Raw genomic sequence first — 22,825 nt, forward strand, 5'->3', positions numbered from 1 at the left:
AAAAGAACATACACATACAAAAACCTAGAAAAAATTTGATGAACGATTATGTACTTACACAATAGCTGTGATGTGGATAGCATCACAACCTTTGTCCCTTCTTGTTCCTGCTCATTAAAATCATCTACAATAACAACAAAAATTTTGCCTTAAGCAACATCATATTATGTATACAATGAAATTTTTTGAAAAGAATATATCTAACAACACCATATTATTTATACACACAATAGTACGAAGACAAAAAAATATATATACTTATGATGCTGTTGTTGCTGCTGCAATCTTTCACTTACAAATGGTCCACAATTTGGCTGATGTATACTTAAACAAGAAGGAAAAAAAATTAACACAGAAATCCGATCTCATGTTATGAAACCTAAATACGAAAAAAAATTATGATACAGAAATCTGAAGTGTTAGTGGATGCTAGGAAACTTTTTTTTAACGAATGTATACTTCTATATCTGAACACAGTGATTTGATACTTCAACACTTTTTACGAAAATATGCACAACATAATCCGATCTCGTGCTCTGAAGTTAAATATATAATATGCTTACCTCTCCTTGCCTCAGGCGTTTGTCACTTCCACTGGTGCTGATGCTGCTGGTGCTGCTAGAAAAAAAGTTTCATCTTGCAAGCACTCTAACACAGAAACAGGCAAACTGACAATCAAACTAATGTAACTATGGACGATAGCAGAATGGGTTGGGTTGGGTTGTTTGGGGGAAGAGACCAAACAGCTAAGTCATCGGTCTCATCGGATTAGGGAAGGAAGTCGGTCGTCCCCTTTCAGGGGAACCATCCCAGCATTTGCCTGAAGCGATTTAGGAAAATAACGGAAAACCTAAATCAGGATGGCTGGACGCGGAATTGAACCGTCGTCCTCCCGAATGCGAGTCCAGTGTGCTACCACTGCGCCACCTCGCTCGGTGATAGCAGAATGAGGATAACAGCAAAGGGTTTAGGGTCTATATATCTTCACTGATTCAGTATTATTCAATATGTACATGGTATTGTGAGGAGGGATGAAACCTCCATCTGCATGGTTTGGACATAATGGTTCATGCGGAAACAGGAAGTAGCAGCTTGAGAGACAGTGGAGGTGGTTTCCCAGGTATCAAATATCAAAGTGTTGCTGCCACATGTTGATTTGTTCGACAGGAAGCAGCCACTTGAGAGAGCTGAAATGCATGCATCCACTCAGATGCACCCAGTGGCTGGCTGTGGGGCCTCCAACAGCAATTTCCCTGTGGCTGGCTGTGAGGAACCCAATAAGCGTTTCCTCTGCATGCAGTAAGTGAGGTGGACAGGCACTCTGCATATGCACAGTCTCATGATAGTTCCGTGTGGCGACAACAGATGCACATGCTGACACATACATGCCATTAGGCTGCAGACCTCCACAGCAAACAGAGCTCTCAAAAAAATGGTTCAAATGGCTCTGAGCACTATGGGACTCAACTGCTGTGGTCATCAGTCCCCTAGAACTTACAACTACTTAAACCTAACTAACCTAAGGACATCACACACATCCATGCCTGAGGCAGGATTCGAACCTGCAACCGTAGCAGTCGCACGGTTCCGGACTGCGCGCCTAGAACCGTGAGACCACCGCGGCCGGCAAACAGAGCTCTCAGCTCTTGGCACACTGCCCAGCATCTGTCAGCACATGGAACTAGGGCCTCAGTAAGGACCCGACCTTGGAGACATGCACAGCAGGCCCATGTGTGGCTGATCGAACACAGAGACTAATATACCACAACTCATTCAGTTCCCCAGTGCTTACAGTTATTACTTCTTGGGAAATGGGGACAGATGTGAGCTCCAGTTTCCTGCAAACTAATAAAATGCAGAATACACGTCAATATATTACTGACACTGATTTGAATTTTGTGTTGTGAGATCCTTGTACTCCAGCACAGACTAAGTGTTTTTCCCACCAATTTCCAGGTGGAGGAGGGGAGGGGAAGTGGGGGAAGAGAGGGAAGTGCTGTAGGATTTTCCAGAGGGCGGAGGGTTTAATTAATTTATCAAATTAATTAATTTATCTATTTAATAAATTATTCAATTAATTTGATATCGGAAGTGTGGTTGTATCGGCGATGGGGAGGAAGGAAGGGTTGGAGATTTCCCAGAAGCTGTGGGAGGAGGAGGGGGAGGGGTGTTGGGGGCTTCTGAGAAGGACAGTTTAACCCCAGGGTGTCATAAATCAATTAACATAACAATAGGTTAAGGGGAGGGGATGGGGATGGGTGGGGGAGGGGAGGGGGTTTCCCAGAAGAACTGATTATACTTAGGAGGTCGTAAGTAAATTAATTCCCAGGGGGTCATAAGTCAATGAAGTCTACCCTTGAATGTATATAACCTGTACAAACAAAATGCACATGATCACATTGTTCTACTACTAGTGTTCACATGTTGACACAATGACATCATCAATTACGATTTCAGTGGGCATGGGACCATCGGGATTCGACTGTAGATCAATGGAAACGTGTCGGCTCTTTGGGTGAATCACGTTTGCTACACTAGGTCGATGGTGGCCTCCACTAACAGGGAAAGGTGAAAGGCTCTAAACATGCAGTGCATCACAGACACAGGCCAGTAAGAGTAGTGGTATGCTATGGGAGACATCCTCCTGCTCTTGAATGGGACATGCGGTGGTAATCGAAGACACATTGACAGATGTAAACTACCTGCACCACTTCGTGCTTGATGTCAGTAGTGGGACAAGGTTCGTTTCAGGGCATTTTGTTAGTGCAGGGTGCCTACATCAGGGGCAGCATTGCACTCAGGGGCAAACCTGTTGTCCTCCTTTGATAGTCAGGTTATTAAGCTATTGTTCTCCTTTGACTGACTCGTTCTCAACCTATTGTTCTGATAAAAGTATACTTCCTTTGGATTGACAGGTCCTTAACCTATTGTTCTCCCACCCCCTTCCCCCACCTCTCAGGAAACCTCCAACCAACCCCTTCCTGGAGGCTGCTACAGGTACACTTTCAGGTCAGAGCTATTGGAATAGCCCCTCTCACTCTGATCAATTAGCTTGACTACTTAATTAAATTGATCACTTAATTAACACCTATCCCTCTGGTAACCCAACCTCCCAGAAATTTGTTGGAAAAAGACTCAGCTGATTGGTTATTTGGAGGGAATTCGATTGCAGTGAATGGTTCAAAAATGGATCTGAGCACTATGGGACTTAACATCATCTGAAGCCATCAGTCCCCTAGAACTTAGAACTACTTAAACCTAACTGACCTAAGGGCATCACACAAATCCATGCCCGAGGCAGGATTCGAACCTGCGACCGTAGCGGTCACACGGTTCCAGACTGATGCGCCTAGAACCGCTCGGCCACACCGGCCGGCACACTGAATAGAATATTGTTTAAACAATTTAGGCAATGTATGGAATACTGTTTAATTATTTATAGGCATGTATAGAATATAGTTGATTTATTTAGTTAAAGAATTTGTCAGGAAATCGATTGCAGTTTATGGAATATTTTTTAAACAATTTAGACAATGTGTGGAATATTGTTTATTTCAGCAATTTAGGGGACTCAAGGCAGTGTATTGAATATAGTGTAATGATTAATTTAAAGAATTTTGCAGGAAATCGATCCTCCCCCACCACCACCCCCTCTCTCTCTCCCCCCACCCCCTCCCCACCTCTACCAGGAAATTCGCAGCTCTGTGGTGAAGAGGAAGGATCTCATGAAGCATAATTCATGGGTATATTTCTTATTTATAAAAAAAATCAGTTTGTGTGGGTTGGATTTCTCTTGTTCGTCATTCTTTGCTGTTTGGAAAGATGTAGATCTTGTAAGAAGTAATTGCATGGGGAAAATATGTTGCATATCCTAATGTGCGGCACTGCACTCTAGGCTTCTTAACATAATGCTTGGCCCTCTCTTGGCATTTAACCTATTGTTCTGTTAAGTGGTTTTCCATGTCACTTCCGTCTGCACTGTTGCTCTGATAATATACACTCTGGCGATCACCGCATATATTCAGTGTTGCGGTATTTGGTCGGAAGTAACGCAATACCTCGATTTATGAAGCCAGTATAGCTTTTAGCATGGTTGCTCGTGGGCACCTGTAGAACCAAGACCGCTTGTGACAGTAACATAGTCATTGTGATCGTATTCTTAACATATGGCAGCTTGTAAGACGATTACCTCTTTATAAGACACTGTGGTACCACTTGCAAGAAAAACTTGTGAGACATGTCCATCCATCGCTGAATTTCGCTCAGTATTTTTTCATATCGCCAGAAATCAGTTATTGGCGAAGTATTATACTTGGTAGCAGGGGATGTGTGACAGATTCGCCTTGAGCTTCAGGCTTATGAAGTATGAGGGTGTGTTCCGACATGTGGAAAGCAAACGACTATGTCCAGTCGTTAGGAAGGTATGGATTTGACGTGGAATACTGTGATAGCAAAGGGAAAAGTATGTCAAGTCATAGGAATTGTACAGATATTTCTATTTCCAGAGCCACTGGCGTCAGCAGGAGTATCTCTGATACTTCGCTCATTGTCGAATGTCGTCCAATTGAGATCGTCATCGTAAAATTTAATTGAACGACAGTGATAAAATATATATGTAACCAATTTCCTGGGACGATTCTGTCTAGGGGTGCGCGGCGCGGCGCGGCGCGGCGGCAATGGCCTGTGGCGGGAATGATTCACGTTTCCCACTAATGGCAGGAGCTGTTAAATGGAAAGACTAGTTGGGGTACAGGAATGTAGCTGACCTAACCATGTCGTCCTCTAGGCGGCAGAATAGTGAACTAATACTGCGTTGGGCAGCCTTCATGATGGCGTGTGTTCTCTGTGGATTTTTGAGAAGATACAATATGGACGTGTGTTTGCACCTGACCATTATTCCCTCCCATGTAAATTGTCCAATTGACTGCTTCTGCATATTTCTCAACTTTATTTGGTTGAGAGAACGTCGATTGTGGTGTGTGTTGTGTGCATCTAGCAGGTGAAAGACGGGTGGAATACATGTTTGCTGGTTCTCTAGACATCAGAAACACCTTAGTTGTCTTTGTAAATTATATGGATGATTTGGAATCTGTTATATCACCGCCATCGGTATTCGTGAATGGAAATATCAGTTCCCTCTATTTTTTCTAGATTTCACATAAAGGTTTTCACAGAAGAGATAAGTTTCTAGTTACTCCGTGGATTACAGCACGCTGCATCTCGCTAAGGTTTCGGGTTTCTAGAGAAATATTTCCCAGTCTATATCTTCTGAATTATATTGTGCAAGTGATCGGTAGCATACTGCTAACTGCTTGATACCGAGAAGTATCGCGAAAATGGTATTATATTCTCGTAAACCATATGAAATACACATGTTCTTGTAGTCCCAGAATCTGGAGATGTGTGTAGAAAGCAAGCAAGTTAACAGGTCAGGGCCAGAAACAGTAACCCCTTGGTGCAGAGGGGAACCGACCCATCCTTTGTACAACAGTCTTTGCGGTGTATGTACTAGTGTCTGTTGATCAATAGCTATATGTAGGATGCAGAAGTGATGATTTTGTATGGATCAGGATATGAATTTTGTGTTTACTGCGTTGATATTGTGCGTGGAGATCAGTTTCATGTTGAAATATTCAAGCTTCTGTCGTCGGTGGCAGAGCAGTGTAATTGGGGAAGTGTCTTTCCATGAAACTTCCTGGCAGATTAAAACTGTGTGCCTGACCGAGATTCGAACTCGGGACCTTCGCCTTTCGCGGGCAAGTGCTCCACCATCTGAGCTACCGAAGCACGACTCACGCCCGGTCCTCACAGCTTTACTTCTGCCAGTATCTCGTCTCCTACCTTCCAAACTTTACAGATGCTCTCCTGCGAACCTTGCAGAACTAGCACTCCTGAAAGAAAGGATATTGCGGAGACATGGCTTAGCCACAGCCTGTGGGATGTTTCCAGAATGAGATTTTCACTCTGCATCGGAGTGTGCGCTGATATGAAACTTCCTGGCAGATTAAAACTGTGTGCCCGACCGAGACTCGAACTCGGGACCTTTGCCTTTTGCGGGCAAGTGCTCCACCATGGCTAAGCCATGTCTCCGCAATATCGTTTCTTTCAGGAGTGCTAGTTCTGCAAGGTTCGCAGGAGAGCTTCTGTAAAGTTTGGAAGGTAGGAGACGAGATACTGGCAGAAATAAAGCTGTGAGGACCGGGCGTGAGTCGTGCTTCGGTAGCTCAGATGGTTGACCACTTGCCCGCGAAAGGCAAAGGTCCCGAGTTCGAGTCTCGGTCGGGCACACAGTTTTAATCTGCCAGGAAGTTTCATATCAGCGCACACTCCGCTGCAGAGTGAAAATCTCATTCTGTCAGCCGGCCGCGGTGGTCTCGCGGTTGTAGGCGCGCAGTCGGGAACCGTGCGACTGCTACGGTCGCAGGTTCGAATCCTGCCTCGGACATGGATGTGTGTGATGTCCTTAGGTTAGTTAGGTTTAAGTAGTTCTAAGTTCTAGGGGACTAACGACCTCAGCAGTTGAGTCCCGTAGTTCTCAGAGCCATTTGAGCCATCATTCTGTCTTTCCATATTTGACGATCTGTAGGCCACTTTTGCAGGATTTTACTGTCAGTGCAGTATGGCGATCTGTACAAAATGGTTTTTCTGCTGAAAGCCTCACCTGCAGAAAAAAGTGGCGTACAGTTCTCCCGCACCATCAGCAGCAGTAGATTGGGGGGGGGGGGGGGGGGCGTAAATTCTGTAAGAGCCAATCAGAATGCTCTATTCACCCACAAGACATTCTTTGTGCTGGGATATCGGATCCTCTACATAGCAATGAGAACGTTTGTCATTTCAGAGATGTTTCTTGAAAGCAGGACATCACGATTTCAAGGAAGAGTAGCACGGAATGTCTCGTTACCACCATCAAACCGAATGAATTCTGTGTTTTTCTGAGCTATTTTCGTAAACAGCTCCTTTTTGGGCAAGAATTTCCATCCAGACAAGCTGAGAAATCACGAAAGCTCCTACAAAAGCGACCGTTAACTATTTCTGCGACACTTTACGATTTCCGTGAGGGGCTGATATGCGATGGACTGGCTTTGCTGTTAGGAGCATCAGGAAGATTCCATTTGGTGTCACTGTGGACTATTTACGTTAACAGTTTCTGAAAGCATTGCAGAAGATTTCTATAGCGCATCCAGAGGAAGACTTGGCTCTTATTTAGATAGACCTGTGACGTTGGTATAACACAGACAATCTTTTACTGGCGCTTGAGATTGTTAGTTGCTCGGCAATTAGGTCTTCACTGGACCACAGGTACAAATGCTATTCATCATTGCATCAGCAACGGTAAAGACGTGTGCAGCTAGGCGCACCTCACTGTTCTGTTAGAATTGCTATTAAGAATGCAACCTGTATTATTCTGGGAAGCATTGTTAAAGATTTCTGTAGTGCTTCCAGAGGGGAACTTAGCTGTTACTTACATAGACACGACACATCAGTATAACATCGACGAAGTCTAACCGTATACCCTGAAAACAGACGCTACGTTCACCTGCTGGCTGCCGGCGGCAGCGGCGTGAGAGCCGTGGCTCGTGGCCCAGCGATTGTGACTTCGCAAGGGCCGCGGGTGCTTCCCGACTCCTGGCAGCATGTGCGGAGTCGTCGGCGTCGGGCGTCGGGCGTCGGGTGGCGGTTTGTGTTTTTTATTAGCGATATTTTGTTTAAACTATTTTCCACCGATTTCCCCTACTAATAGGATGCTGGGAATTAAAAAAAACTACCCCACACATGTGAAGGATATCGATTTAATTAATTTTCATAATTATTTTGTATACATTTTTTATATCAACGTGATATTAGCAGTACAATACCTAAGGGGAGAGTGTGGGAGGATGGGTGACATGGAGCAGAGCAGCAGGTTAAGTGCAGAACACTATGTTAATTTGCATAATTTTTTTGTAAATTGTGGTACAATAGTTTAAAGGGTGGGGGTGGACAACAAAGAAGAGTGCCCATGAAATGGCATTTAAAAGCGCATTCGAAAAGTGTACCAGAAAATGGTGGGACAACATAAATAATTACTTATTTGCATTTCAAAGGCGGTACAATACTTTAATATGATGGAGGTGATGAGGAAAACCACTTAATAGAACAATAGGTTATGTGCCAATGATGAGCAAGAGAAATCCAACCCCTGCAAACTGAATTTTTTATAACTAAATAATACACGCCTGAATTACACTTCATGAGATCTTTCCTCTTCACCACAGAGCCGCCAATTTCCAGGCAGAGGGGGGGTGGGAGAGAGGGGAAGGGGGAGAGGGTGGTGGTGGTGGGGGAATCGATTTCCTACAAAATTCTTTAAATTAATAAGTAAACTATATTCAATACACTGCCTTGAATCCCCTAAATTTCTTAAATAAACAGTATTCCATACATTGTCTAAATTGTTTAAACAATATTCCATTCACTGCAATCGAATTCCCTCCAAATGCCCAATCAACTTTTTCCAGCAAATTTCCAGGAGTGGTGGTTACCAGAGGGGGAGGTGTTAATTAAGTGCCGGCCTGTGTGGCCGCGCGGTTCTAGGCGCTTCAGTTTGGAACCACATAACCACTACAGTTGCAGGTTCGAATCCTGCCTCGGGCATGGATGTTTGTGATGTCCTTAGGTTAGTTAGGTTTAACTAGTTCTAAGTTCTAGGGGACTGATGACCACAGATGTTAAGTCCCACAGTGCTCAGAGCCATTTGAACCATTTGTTAATTAAGTGATCAATTTAATTAAGTGGTTAATCAAATTGACAAGAGTGATAGGGGCTATTCCAATAATAACTTGTAAGTGTAGCTGCTGCAGTGTGGAGAGAGGGTGGGTTGGAGGTTTCCTGAGTGCTGGGGGAAGGGGGAGGGGGTGGAGCAACAATGATTTAAGGAACTGTCAATCAAAAGGAAGGATACTTTTAGCAGAACAATAGGTTAAAGAAATGTCAACCAAGGGATAACAATAGGTTAATGACCTGTCAATCAAAGGATCAAAATAGGTTTGCTCCTGAGTGAATTCGTGCCCCTGATGTAGGCAACCGGCATTAACAAAATGAGCTGAAACGAACCTTGTCCCACTACTGATGTCCTCTTTGACGGCGACGTCATCTTTCAGACGTATAACTGGAAATATCTCGGAGCTAGAACCATGCTACAGTGGTTTGAGGAGCGTTATAGTGAATTCACGTTGATGTCTCGGTGACAAAATTCGCCTGATGTAAATTCTGTGAAACCCATGTCGGTCGCTATCGGGCGCCATCACCGTGTATTAACGCGAATTACATAACTTTTTCGCAGACATCTAATACCACATACCTCCAGAAAACTACCACAAACTGTCTGATCCCCGATACGCAGAACTGATGATGCATTTCGTTCCGAGTTACTATGCCGGTGGTCATGAGGTTTTGGCTGGTCAGTGTATTTCAGATCGGTTATGTATTAACAACACTGGATATTATCGTATTGCTTACGAATATAAACACGCCTCCACCACTGTCGTTAAGTCTATTTTTATGATATACATACCGATCGGAATTTGGCGTTTTATTGCTATTAACAGGTGGTTTCAGACAGCAAATCTCTGCATAGCGCATAACATGCGGATATTATTAGCGTTGATAAGCGAAAGTATACGTTTGTAAGAATTGAAGAAAAGACATTTTAACACCAAAGCTACGACAGATGCGAAGGGAGTGTCTCGCGCCAGTAAGACACCTGGGTGCATTGACATTTCAGACCGGAAATTCACATACGTGACGTTACCCATCCACCTTCACAGAACACCTGGCTGCACGTATTCTTCCATTCTAAAAGTAACTGCTAAGCTGTGTGCTGCGCTTCCCTGCTCTCATATCGCTTGCTTACTCTCATTTAGTTTCCTTTCCCTGTAATTTTTTGTTTCAATTGTTTTATATTTAGGACTTAGGGGTCATATGGAACTGATTGCTATATTTTGCGGAAGTTCGTGTTGTCACGCAGAACTGTTGTGTTATGCTGATGGGGCGTTCCAGCTGACCGCAACTAAGAGAGTCCACATACAAATTCAGAATCCGGAGAGAAGTTTGATCTGAAACTAATACGAATCACACTTGACTATATGTAGTTGGACCTTAACCAAGTGGTTGATGGCGAAAGAAATGGTGTGTATTTAAGGATGAGTCACCAGTTAAGTCTAGTTCCTGTCCTGCTAAGTTTTTGCCTTCAAAGACCTCCTGCTACTGGAACATAAATTTGCATTGTATGCGAGGTTCCATGGAGGTGTTCGCTTATATCAACAAGGTAAAGTGCCAGGGAATGCTTCAGAATAAACAGTTTACCAAAATTTCTTTGGATTTATTGTACTTTCAGCGCACAACAGCACACTGCGATTCGGAGATGTGGCCTAGATGGCTAACAGTTAACTAATGCACGAAATTTCAATTCACTGTCACTTTCCCACTTCACAACAAATAATGACCGAAGTTCGAACTTCACCATGAATTTTGTTTTGCACACTCCTAATTGCCTTATAACTCTCACTTCCGCTTTTAGCTGCGAACGTTCGTTTGAGTATTATAAACACAAAGTGAAAAAGCACATGACGAAACTGAATCCAGCTGTTATGTTAGCGGCCATAATCTTCGTTGCAAGAGTGGTATGTCAACGGCATACAAAACAGAAGGCGGGACCAATCTCGTTTTGTGGCTGGTTGTTGCTAACGCAGCTCCCCAGTAAACAACAGGCTGTCACTCAATTGTTATTCTGATCCGGTATAGTTGTGCAACCGTTCCGTGGTCACTCCTGGAATTAACTAACATTATATCAATATTCTCTTTTATCACAAATAGTTCAAATGGCTCTAAGCACTATGGAACTTAACATCTGAGGTCATCATTCCCCTAGACTTAGAACTACTTAAACCTGACTAACCTAAGGACATCACACGCATCCATGCCCGAGGCAAGATTCCAACCTGCGACCGTAGCAAATGGTTCAAATGGCTCTGAGCACTATGGGACTTCACAGCTATGTTCATCAGTCCCCTAGAACTTAGAACTACTTAAACCTAACTAACCTAAGGACATCACACAACACCCAGTTATCACGAGGCAGAGAAAATCCCTGACCCCGCCGGGAATCGAACCCGGGAAGCGAGAACGCTACCGCACGACCACGAGCTGCGGACGGAGCGACCGTAGCAGCAGCGCGGTTCCGGACTGAAGCGCGTAGAACCGCTCGGCCACAGCGGCCGGCCGTCTTTTATCGATCCCCCGTAACGTATGCTGCTTGCTGTAGTTATTGGGGATCAGCTCAGTAGGTAAGAGCAACAACTGTGAAAACCACATCTAATCGACCATAAAGTTCCAGAGCTACCATAAATTACACTAAATGCAAAGGTTACAATTTCGTGGATAGAAATAAAACGTACACAGAGTATTATTAGGTGTTTTAATTGTTGGAGAAAAATGTAATTTTACATTAAGGAAAATTTTTTTTGAGCTATTATCGTTAATGCGATCAGACGGCTCCTACGGACCCTCCAGCTGAGGCGCCAGGGGACCCCAATGGGGAATGCCATGGCTCGCAGCTGTATTGGTCGTTGCCCCAGTACGTCGACATCACACGCAGCTCGCCAGCCTCCGTCACGTACACCGCATATGACTTCGGGGCTGTGAAGCCACCTGGGTACCGAGGCCCGGACAGCTGAAAGCAGACAACCTTTGTTACAAGCAGCACATCTGTACTCCGCATTCCACCGTCCGATGTACGTACGGCACCAGTCTCGTAGGGCTGTCGGCAACCTCCCGTATGGGCCAGGATGTCTGTAATTTTACCGTTGACGTATGGTGGAGGGCATTGTGTGGTTCTCGACTTATTTTGGAAAGTGGGCCCTCTCAAATTTGAGAGTAAGGCTATTCGCGATGCATAACGTCACTCTTGTAGCATCTTCAACCACTGTTCGCTCAGCAAGTGTGTGGCACTCTAACATAGACCAGACAAATCCGTGAAGAATTGTGAAACACTTATTTGAAAGTTTTCTATTTCTTACGTTAATCAACTCGGTAAGTGCTCCAGGCTATTCCAACTGGTGTGCAAATATATGAGTCACGCGAAATACTCACAGACTTAAAAAATAATGCAGTAACTTTAATTCTAGAGAAAACAGATGTTGGTAGGTGTGAATATTACCGAACCATCAGTTTAATGTCATGGAAGCAAAGTACTTAGACGAATTATTTAAAGAATAAAGGAAGAGAACTAGTAGAAGGGATGATCAGTTTGTGTTCCGGAGGAATGTACGAACACGTGAGGTAATATTGATCATACGACTTAGAAGACAGGTTAAAGAAAGGAAAACCTACGTTTATTGAATCTGCAGATTTAGTGAAAGCTTTTGATAATGCTGATCGAAATACACTCTTCGAATAATTTATTCATGTATGGGTCCACAGCCTCAATGTATCATCTAAATGATGAAACTATTTACATGCATGGTACACTAAAGGAATGAAATTGACAGCCTACGGTGGTTAAAACGGTCCCATCATTTAGACGAGACTCTTCGAAGTTCTGAAGGTATCACAGATAAAATACATGCAGCGAAAGGTTATTTAAAACCTGTAAAGAAATCAAATTACAGTTTTAAGAGTAGAAGGATATGAAGGGGAAGCAGTGCTTGAAAACGGAATGAGACAAGGATGTAGCATAACCCCGACGTCAGTCAATCTGTACACTGAACAAGCAGCCAACCAAACTAAGGAGAAATTTGGAAAGGAAATTAAAGTTCAAGGAGAAGAAATAAAAGCTTCAATGTTTTCTGATGACACTGTAGCTTTTTCAGAGAATGCAAATGACTTGGAAGAGCACTTGAACGCAATGGATAGTGTCCTGAAAAGTGCTTATAATATGAACACAAATAAAAGTAAAACAATATTAATGGAACACAGTCGAACTAAATCAGAATCGGGTAAGGAAATGAGACACTAAAAGAGTAGATGAGTTTTGCTATTTGGGAAGCAAAATAACTGATGATGGCCAGAGTAGAGAGGACATAAAATGCAGACAGGATATTGGAAATTTGTGGTAACTTCCTATGGGAGCAGACTGCTGAGGTCATCGGTCCCTAGGCCTACACACTACTTAATCGAACTTAAACTAACTTACGCTAAGGACAACACACACGCCCATGCCCGAGGGAGGACTTGAACCTCCGACGGAGGAAGCCGCGCGAACAGTGACAAGACCCCTCAGACTGGGTATAGTAAGATATCCGTTTCTGAAAAAGAGAAAACTGTTCACAGAGAACACAAATTTCAGTATTAGGAAGTCTCTGAAGGTATTTTTCTGGAGTGTAGCCATGTACGGAAGCGAAACATGGACTATAAGCAGATGACTGGGTGTTGTGTGACGTCCTTAGGTTAGTTAGGTTTAAGTAGTTCTAAGTTCTAGTGGACTGATGACCATAGATGTTAAGTCCCATAGTGCTCAGAGCCATATGATTTTTTTGACTATAAGCAGTTCAGATAAGAAGAGAATAGAAGGTTTTAAAATGTGCTGTTACAGAAAGATGCTGAGGATTAGATGAATAGATAGAGTAATTAGTGAGGAGGTACTGAGTCAAACTGGGCAAAAAGGAAAATCACGACACTACTTGACTAAAAGAAGTGATCGATTGATATGACATATCCTGAGGCATCAAGAAATTGTCAGTTTGAAAACAGAGGGAAGTGAGGGCGGTACAAATTGTAGAGAAAGACCAAGGCAAGAATACAGTAAGCAGGTTCGAATGTATGCACGTTGGAGTAGTTATTCAGAGATGAAGACGCTTTCACTGTATACAACAACATGGTGAGCTACATCAAAACAATGTTTGTATCAGAGACAACAACAACAGCAAGTGACCCTGACTGGCTGATAATACTCAGTAACTAGTGTAACTAGTGTCTTGCAATCGACCTCTGTCATATCATGCGCGTCCGCCCCCGGTAGCTGAGTGGTCAGAGCGACAGAATGTTAATTCTAAGGGCCCGGGTTGGATTCCCGGCTGGGTCGGAGATTTTCTCCGCTCAGGGACTGGGTGTTGTGTTGTCCTAATCATCATCATTTCATCCTGATCGACGCGCAAGTCGCCGAAGTGGCGTCAAATTGAAAGACTTGCACCAGGCGAACGGTCTACCCGGCGGGAGGCGCTAGTCACACGACATTTTTTTTGTCATGCGTGAATCGCATTTCTTCACGATTCTCCCAACAAATTTGACGCTGGCGTCTGCATTCCTCGGGCCCAGATTTATGTGGTCATCCCACCTCACATCACTCTGGACAGAAACACCCATATACGTGATGTTTGTGATAGCGTAGTCAAACGATATCGGATGTTTCCGTCTGTTTATCCTCATTCGACTACATCTATTTATGTTTAGAGTCAGCTAGCACTTTTCGATACTGGTGCTGAACATCCGTAAATGTCTGCGTTTCGTAATACGTTTCTAAATGCGAAATATGGGTATACACATCTGCTTTGTCTGTGAATTTCTTATTTGACTGTCTTTTGTTAATGGTCAGTCACCTACGTAACTAATTTCGACCGAATGATTTTATATAAAATTTTTTGATACAAGTCATTCAGGACGAATATACAGGGTGGCTATAATTAAACTTTCTCCACCTGATTCAGTATAGACGGGAAACTATTTACCGTATGAGTACCAAACTTTATAGGAATGATGGTCAGGCTGTGAGCTGGTACTAATGCACCTACGTAGGGTTGAAACATGAGCATCAGCGGCCGTCAACATGGGTCTGGACAAGGTGAGCAAAAATTGACTCCAAAAGTTGTTTTATCAAAATAACTCCAATATAGTACCGCTGATCTTCTCAAGTATCGACGCGTTAAAGAAATAAACCCCACACTGTGGTTGAAGAATATGATTCGGAATTTCGAATCAACTCGCGGTTTCGAAATTGCTCCTGAGAGAGGCCTATAGCCGATTGCACCACAAAATGTTAAAGAAGTTACTGTTGCCATGGCTGAGAACGCTGGACGCAGTATGCGATCTTTATGCCATCTTCAAGCAATGCACAAGCTGCATCACGACAGCTTAACATTCCATGCTCCACCATTCGAAAATTTTTGCGAACAGTTGTAAAATGGTATCTCTCGTGCGGTTCCATGCTGTGGTGGTTGCAGATTGAGCAACACCTGTAACTTGGAGCGTAAACATGGTACACATTTAACAAAAGGTACCCTCCCATGTGGAAACTGAAATGTGTTTCTTTCAATGGCTTATTCGTTACTTCTTCCGCGTGTCCTTACAAATATTTACATAACGTTTCATTGTCATACGACCACTCTTTTTTTCATGGTGATCCTACAAAGTAGCGAAATTTACACTACTGGCCATTAAAATTGCTACATCACGAAGATGACATGCTATAGACACGAAATTTATCTGAAAGGAAGAAGATGCTGTGATATGCAAATGATAAGCTTTTCAGAGCGTTCACACAATGTTGACACCGGTGGCGGCACCTACAACATGCTGACATGAGGAAAGTTTCCAACCGATTTCTCATACACAAACAGCAGTTGACCGGCGTTGCCTGGTGAAACGTTGTTGTGATTCCTCATGTAAGGAGGCGAAATGCGTACCATTACGTTTCCGACTTTGATAAAGGTCGGATTGTTGCCTATCGCGATTGCGGTTTATCGTATCGCGACATTGCTGCTCGCGTTGGTCGAGATCCAATGACTGTTAGCAGAATATGGAATCGGTCGGTTCAGGAGGGTAGGAGCGCCGTGCTGGATCCCAACGGCCTCGTATCACTAGCAGTTGAGATGACAGGCATCTTATCCGCATGGCTGTAAGGGATCATGCAACCACGCCTCGATCCCTGAGTCAACAGATGGGGTCGTTTCGAAGACAACAACCATCTGCACGAACAGTTCGACGACGTTTGCAGCAGCATGGACTATCAGCTCCGAGACCATGGCTGTGGTTACCCTTGACGCTGCATCACAGACAGGAGCGCATGCAATGGTGTACTCAACGACGAACCTGGGTGCACGAATGGCAAAACGTCATTTTTTTGGATGAATTCAGGTTCTGTTTACAGCATCACGATGTTCGCATCCGTGTTTGGCGACATCGCGGTGAACGCACACTGGAAGCGTGTACTCATCATCGCCATACTGGCGTATCACCTGGCGTGATGGTATGGGTTGCCATTGGTTACACGTCTCGGTCACCTCTTGTTCGCATTGACGGAACTTTGAACAGTAGACATTACATTTCAGATGTGTTACGACCCGTGGCTCTACCCATCATTCGATCCCTGCGAAACCCTACATTTCAGGAGTATAATGCACGACCGCATGTTGCAGGTCCTGTACGGGCCTTTCTGTATACAGAAAATGTTCGACTGCCGCCCGAGCCAGCACATTCTCCAGATCTCACACCAATTGCAAACGTCTGGTCAATGGTGGCCGAGCAACTGGCTCGTCACAATACGCCAGTCACTACTCTTGATGAACTGTGGTATCGTGTTGAAGCTGCATGGGCAGCTGTACCTGTACACGCCATCCAAGCTCTGTTTGAGTCAATGCCCAGGCGTATCAAGGCCATTATTACGGCCAGAGGTGGTTGTTCTGGGTACTGTTTTCTCAGGATCGGTGCACCCAAAGTGCGTAAAAAGTAATCACATGTCAGTTCTAGTATAATACATTTGTCCCATGAATACTCGTTTACCATCTGCATTTCTTCTTGGTGTAGCAATTTTAATGGCCAGTAGTGTAATTATAAGCACCCTGCACAACTTTATAGTTATTGCTTCAACTTCCCATTATATCGCTGTGATCTCGTTTCCTGTGGGGGTGCGACGGTATGACGTGTAGTAGAGCTTTTAAGTAGTGTAGTTAACTTACTTTAACCGTAACTAATATATCTGTTTAATACTACACTGAATGTAATTTACGATATAAGAATAAAATAATAATTATCATAACTTAATAATAATAGAGAGATAATAATAATTTGTGAGACAGGGAGGAAATGAAAAATGACTATAAAAGTAAAAAAAAAAAAAAAAAAGACAAGACAGAGATTTGCCATTATCACTGAAATCCTTTCGCCCTGGATACCCATTAGGTGGTCAGCACTCTGTCTCTTGGGATTTATCGCACTCATGAATCCTAATGTCCCCTCCTTAGGCAATGTCTATGGGCAATGAGATGCAGCTATAGTTTATTTTAAATTGCTTTCATTCGGGACGCGACTAATAATGTAGATTCCCAAGTCAACAACTCGCATTGATATACATATACAGTGTTACAGGTCCACGGTTTCATGTATTGATTGAGATGTTTTTAACTTTATACATAACGCAAAAGCCTTTGCGTAATGTTTGTTTATAATATAAAAACTACACTAGTGAGATGTACTTAACTAGCTCTACTACCGCTCAAGTGGTGGATCTCTGAGAGCTGAAGCCGCTGCTTTTGCATTCCCATGGGGTCAGGCAGCCCTACTTCAAAATTACGACGTGTCTTAATGGATCAAGTAAAACAGCCTGTAAATTTATCTTGATGGCGATTGTACAGGTCGTACTGTGCATCCAAGAGACAATAGCAGCCCCTAGAAAATTGCCGATTCTGAAAGCAAGCAAGTTGTGTTAAAAATACACTCCTGGAAATTGAAATAAGAACACCGTGAATTCATTGTCCCAGGAAGGGGAAACTTTATTGACACATTCCTGGGGTCAGATACATCACATGATCACACTGACAGAACCACAGGCACATAGACACAGGCAACAGAGCATGCACAATGTCGGCACTAGTACAGTGTATATCCACCTTTCGCAGCAATGCAGGCTGCTATTCTCCCATGGAGACGATCGTAGAGATGATGGATGTAGTCCTGTGGAACGGCTTGCCATGCCATTTCCACCTGGCGCCTCAGTTGGACCAGCGTTCGTGCTGGACGTGCAGACCGCGTGAGACGACGCTTCATCCAGTCCCAAACATGCTCAATGGGGGACAGATCCGGAGATCTTGCTGGCCAGGGTAGTTGACTTACACCTTCTAGAGCACGTTGGGTGGCACGGGATACATGCGGACGTGCATTGTCCTGTTGGAACAGCAAGTTCCCTTGCCGGTCTAGGAATGGTAGAACGATGGGTTCGATGATGGTTTGGATGTACCGTGCACTATTCAGTGTCCCCTCGACGATCACCAGTGGTGTACGGCCAGTGTAGGAGATCGCTCCCCACACCATGATGCCGGGTGTTGGCCCTGTGTGCCTCGGTCGTATGCAGTCCTGATTGTGGCGCTCACCTGCACGGCGCCAAACACGCATACGACCATCATTGGCACCAAGGCAGAAGCGACTCTCATCGCTGAAGACGACACGTCTCCATTCGTCCCTCCATTCACGCCTGTCGCGACACCACTGGAGGCGGGCTGCACGATGTTGGGGCGTGAGCGGAAGACGGCCTAACGGTGTGCGGGACCGTAGCCCAGCTTCATGGAGACGGTTGCGAATGGTCCTCGCCGATACCCCAGGAGCAACAGTGTCCCTAATTTGCTGGGAAGTGGCGGTGCGGTCCCCTACGGCACTGCGTAGGATCCTACGGTCTTGGCGTGCATCCGTGCGTCGCTGCGGTCCGGTCCCAGGTCGACGGGCACGTGCACCTTCCGCCGACCACTGGCGACAACATCGATGTACTGTGGAGACCTCACGCCCCACGTGTTGAGCAATTCGGCGGTACGTCCACCCGGCCTCCCGCATGCCCACTATACGCCCTCGCTCAAAGTCCGTCAACTGCACATACGGTTCACGTCCACGCTGTCGCGGCATGCTACCAGTGTTAAAGACTGCGATGGAGCTCCGTATGCCACGGCAAACTGGCTGACACTGACGGCGGCGGTGCACAAATGCTGCGCAGCTAGCGCCATTCGACGGCCAACACCGCGGTTCCTGGTGTGTCCGTTGTGCCGTGCGTGTGATCATTGCTTGTACAGCCCTCTCGCAGTGTCCGGAGCAAGTATGGTGGGTCTGACACACCGGTGTCAATGTGTTCTTTTTTCCATTTCCAGGAGTGTATGTTGATTGAATGGGGTTGAAAGGGGTGTATGGGATAAGAACATACAAAAACGGAAATATTTATAAAACTGCAAAATAAAAATCAGACAGAATGTTATAGTGATACATATCAAACGATTACGTTTGTTCAAAAGGTCACGAAATTGAAATTGTATTTTGTACGGGTAAAGTATTACAAAAGTATCGGTGTATATCGATGTACTCATTAGTTAATAGTAACAGAAATATATTCTTTTAAATGAAACTAGTTATCAGAACCGAGATATTTTGACCCGTGCTTCGATCGAAATACGTCATTGTTTCAAAATGCATTCCGAAAAAGTGTCACAATTAATATGATCACTGTTGTCATATCAGGTATGTAAGGATTAGTTTATGCAAGCTATCCCTTACAAAACCTACTATATCATTGCGAGTAAGAGGTGCTTCTAACTTACAATACATGTTAGTAAAACTCGGGATACTTTTTAAAATACAAACGATACACAAAAACGTGAACCAAATGAAGAAATCATGTAAAATAAATCTAAGTTAAATGATCGATATGGAAGGAGTAGTATAATTTCAAGTAATTTCATGTAGTGACCGAAAGTGTCGGTTATGTTATATCAGAACCAACTTCTATTCTGTAGAATTTAGGTTATGAGATGCAAAGCAGTTTTCATCTGAAACAATCGATTTGCAATAGACCGACTGGTTGCAATCCACATAGGATTTACGGTTTTAAGTTGTCGTAACTGTGTTGGGAAAGAACCAGAGCTCCAAGAGCTAATGGAAAGCACACATGCTCAAATCGCTATAGGCACTGTAAGCTGGTTAAAGCTGGAGATAAGCTCAGCCGAAATTTTTGCGAAGAACCTAACGGTGTGTCTGTTGCTGTTAGAAGTAGTTTATCTTGTCGCAAAATTGAAATAGATAGTTCCTGTGAGTTAGTATGGGCAGAGGTCTTTGTTGGCAACCGGAATAAAATAATAATTGGATGCTTTTACTGACATCCCAATTCAGATGATACAATTGCTGAAAGCTTCAAAGAAAACTTAAATTTGATTCCAAACTCGTACCCGACTCATACGATTTTTTTTTACCCTCGATATGTTGGCTAAAATACATGTTTAATTCCAGAGGTACGCATAAAACATTATCCGAAATTGCGCTAAACGCATTCTCTGCAAATTATTTCGAGCAGTTAGTTCATGAGCCCTCGCGAATAGTAAACGATTTTGAAAACAAACTTGACCTCTTAGCAAAATTAATCCTGAGTTAATGTTGTTGTTGTGGTCTTCAGTCCTGAGACTGGTTCGATGCAGCTCTCCATGCTACTCCATCCTGTGCAAGCTCCTTCATCTCCCAGTACTTACTGCAACCTACATCCTTCTGAATCTGTTTAGTGTATTCATCTCTTGGTCTCCCTCTACGATTTTTACCCTCCACGCTGCCCTCCAATGCTAAATTTGTGATCCCTTGATGCCTCAGAACATGTCCTACCAACCGATCCCTTCTTCTAGTCAAGTTGTGCCACAAGCTTCTCTTCTCCCCAATCCTATTCAATAACATACATGGCTACACTCCATACAAATACTTTCAGAAACGACTTCCTGACACTTAAATCTATACTCGATGTTAACAAATTTCTCTTCTTCAGAAACGCTTTCCTTGCCATTGCAAGTCTACATTTATATCCTCTCTACTTCGACCATCATAAGTTATTTTGCTCCCCAAATAGCAAAACTCCTTTACTACTTTAAGTGTCTCATTTCCTAATCTAATTCCCTCAGCATCACCCGACTTAATTCCACTACATTCCATTATCCTTTCAAGACACTGTCCATTGCGTTCAACTGCTCTTCCAAATCCATTGCTGTCTCTGACAGAATTACAATGTCATCGGCGAACCTCAAAGTTTTTATTTCTTCTCCCTGGATTTTAATACCTACTCCAAATTTTTCTCTTGTTTCCTTTACTGCTTGCTCAATCTACAGATTGAATAACATCGGGGAGAGGCTACAAACCTGTCTCACTCCCTTCCCAACCACTGCTTCCCTTTCATGCCCATCGACTCTTATAACTGCCATTTGGTGTCTGTACAAATTGTAAATAGCCTTTCGCTCCCTGTATTTTACCCCTGCCACCTTTAGAATTTGAAAGAGAATATTCCAGTCAACATTGTCAAAAGCTTTCTCTAAGTCTACAAATGCTAGAACCGTAGGTTTGCCTTTCCTTAATCTTTCTTCAAAAATGGCTCTGAGCACAATGGGACTCAACTGCTGATGTCATAAGTCCCCTAGAACTTAGAACTACTTAAACCTAACTAACCTAAGGACATCACACACATCCATGCCCGAGGTAGGATTCGAACCCGCGACCGTAGCGGTCGCGCGGTTCCGGACTGTAGCGCCTAGAACCGCTTGGCCACTCCGGCCGGCAATCTTTCTTCTAAGATATGTCGTAATGTCAGTATTGCCTCACGTGTTCCAACATTTCTACGGATTCCAAACTGATCTTCCCCGAGGTCGGCTTCTACCAGTTTATCCATTTGACTGTAAAGAATTCGCGTTAGTATTTTGCAGCTGTGACTTATTAAACTGATAGTTCGGTAATTTTCACATCTGTCAACACCTGCTTTCTTTGGTATTGGAATTATTATATTCTTCTTGAAGTCTGAGGGTATTTCGCCTGTCTCATACATCTTGCTCACCAGATGGTAGAGTTTTGTCATGACTGGCTCTCCCAAGGCCGTCAGTAGTTCTAATGGAATGTTGTCTACTCCCGGGGCCTTGTTTCGACTCAGGTCTTTCAGTGCTCTGTCAAACTCTTCACACAGTATAGTATCTCCCATTTTATCTTCATCTACATCCTCTTCCATTTCCAAAAAATTGTCCTCAAGTACATCGCCCTTGTATAGACCATCTATTTACTCCTTCCACCTTTCTGCCTTCCCTTCTTTGCTTAGAACTGGGTTTCCATCTGAGCTCTTGATATTCATACAAGTGACTCTCTTTTCTCCAAAGGTCTCTTTAATTTTCCTGTAGGCAGTATCTATCTTACCCCTAGTGAGATAAGCCTCTACATCCTTACATTTGTCCTCTAGCCATGCCTGCTTAGCCATTTTGCAATTCCTGTCGATATCATTTTTGAGACGTTTGTATTCCTTTTTGTCTGCTTCATGTACTGCATTTTTGTATTTTCTCCTTTCATCAATTAAATTCAATATTTCTTCTGTTATCCAAGGATTTCTAGTAGCCCTCGTCTTTTTACCTATTTGAACCTCTGCTGCTTTCACTACTTCATCCCTCAGAGCTACCCATTCTTCTTCTACTGTATTTATTTCTCCCATTCCTGTCAATTGTTCCCTTAAGCTCTCCCTGAAACTCTGTACAACCTCTGGTTTAGACAGTTTATCCAGGTCCCATCTCCTTAAATTCGCACCTTTTTGCAGTTTCTTCAGTTTCAATCCGCAGTTCATAACCAATAGATTGTGGTCAGAGTCCACATCTGCCCCTGGAAATGTCTTACACTTTAAAACCTGGTTACTAAATGTCTGTCTTACCATTATATAATGTATCTGATACCTTTTAGTATCTCCAGGATTCTTCCATGTATACAACCTTCTTTTATGATTCTTGAACCAAGTGCTAGTTATGATTAAGTTATGCTCTGTGCAAAATTCTACAAGGCGGCTTCCTCTTTCATTTCTTCCCCCCAATCCATATTCACCTAC

The 22,825-nt window shown here is 43.7% G+C and overlaps 1 protein-coding gene across 1 annotated transcript in view; it reads right to left on the bottom strand.

Annotated features, from left to right (window-relative positions):
• Positions 1 to 11,441: 11,441 nt before the first annotated feature.
• LOC126248278 (uncharacterized) overlaps positions 11,442 to 22,825 on the bottom strand; it is a 37,623-nt gene continuing 26,239 nt past the window's right edge. Inside the window, exon 6 of the mRNA XM_049949123.1 lies at positions 11,442 to 11,710. Coding sequence (XP_049805080.1) covers positions 11,525 to 11,710 — 186 coding nt within the window. The 3' untranslated portion in view covers positions 11,442 to 11,524. The remainder of the gene's footprint in view (positions 11,711 to 22,825) is intronic.

Source organism: Schistocerca nitens, chromosome 3 (genome assembly GCF_023898315.1).
Source record: "Schistocerca nitens isolate TAMUIC-IGC-003100 chromosome 3, iqSchNite1.1, whole genome shotgun sequence".
NCBI classification, from domain to species: domain Eukaryota; kingdom Metazoa; phylum Arthropoda; class Insecta; order Orthoptera; family Acrididae; genus Schistocerca; species Schistocerca nitens.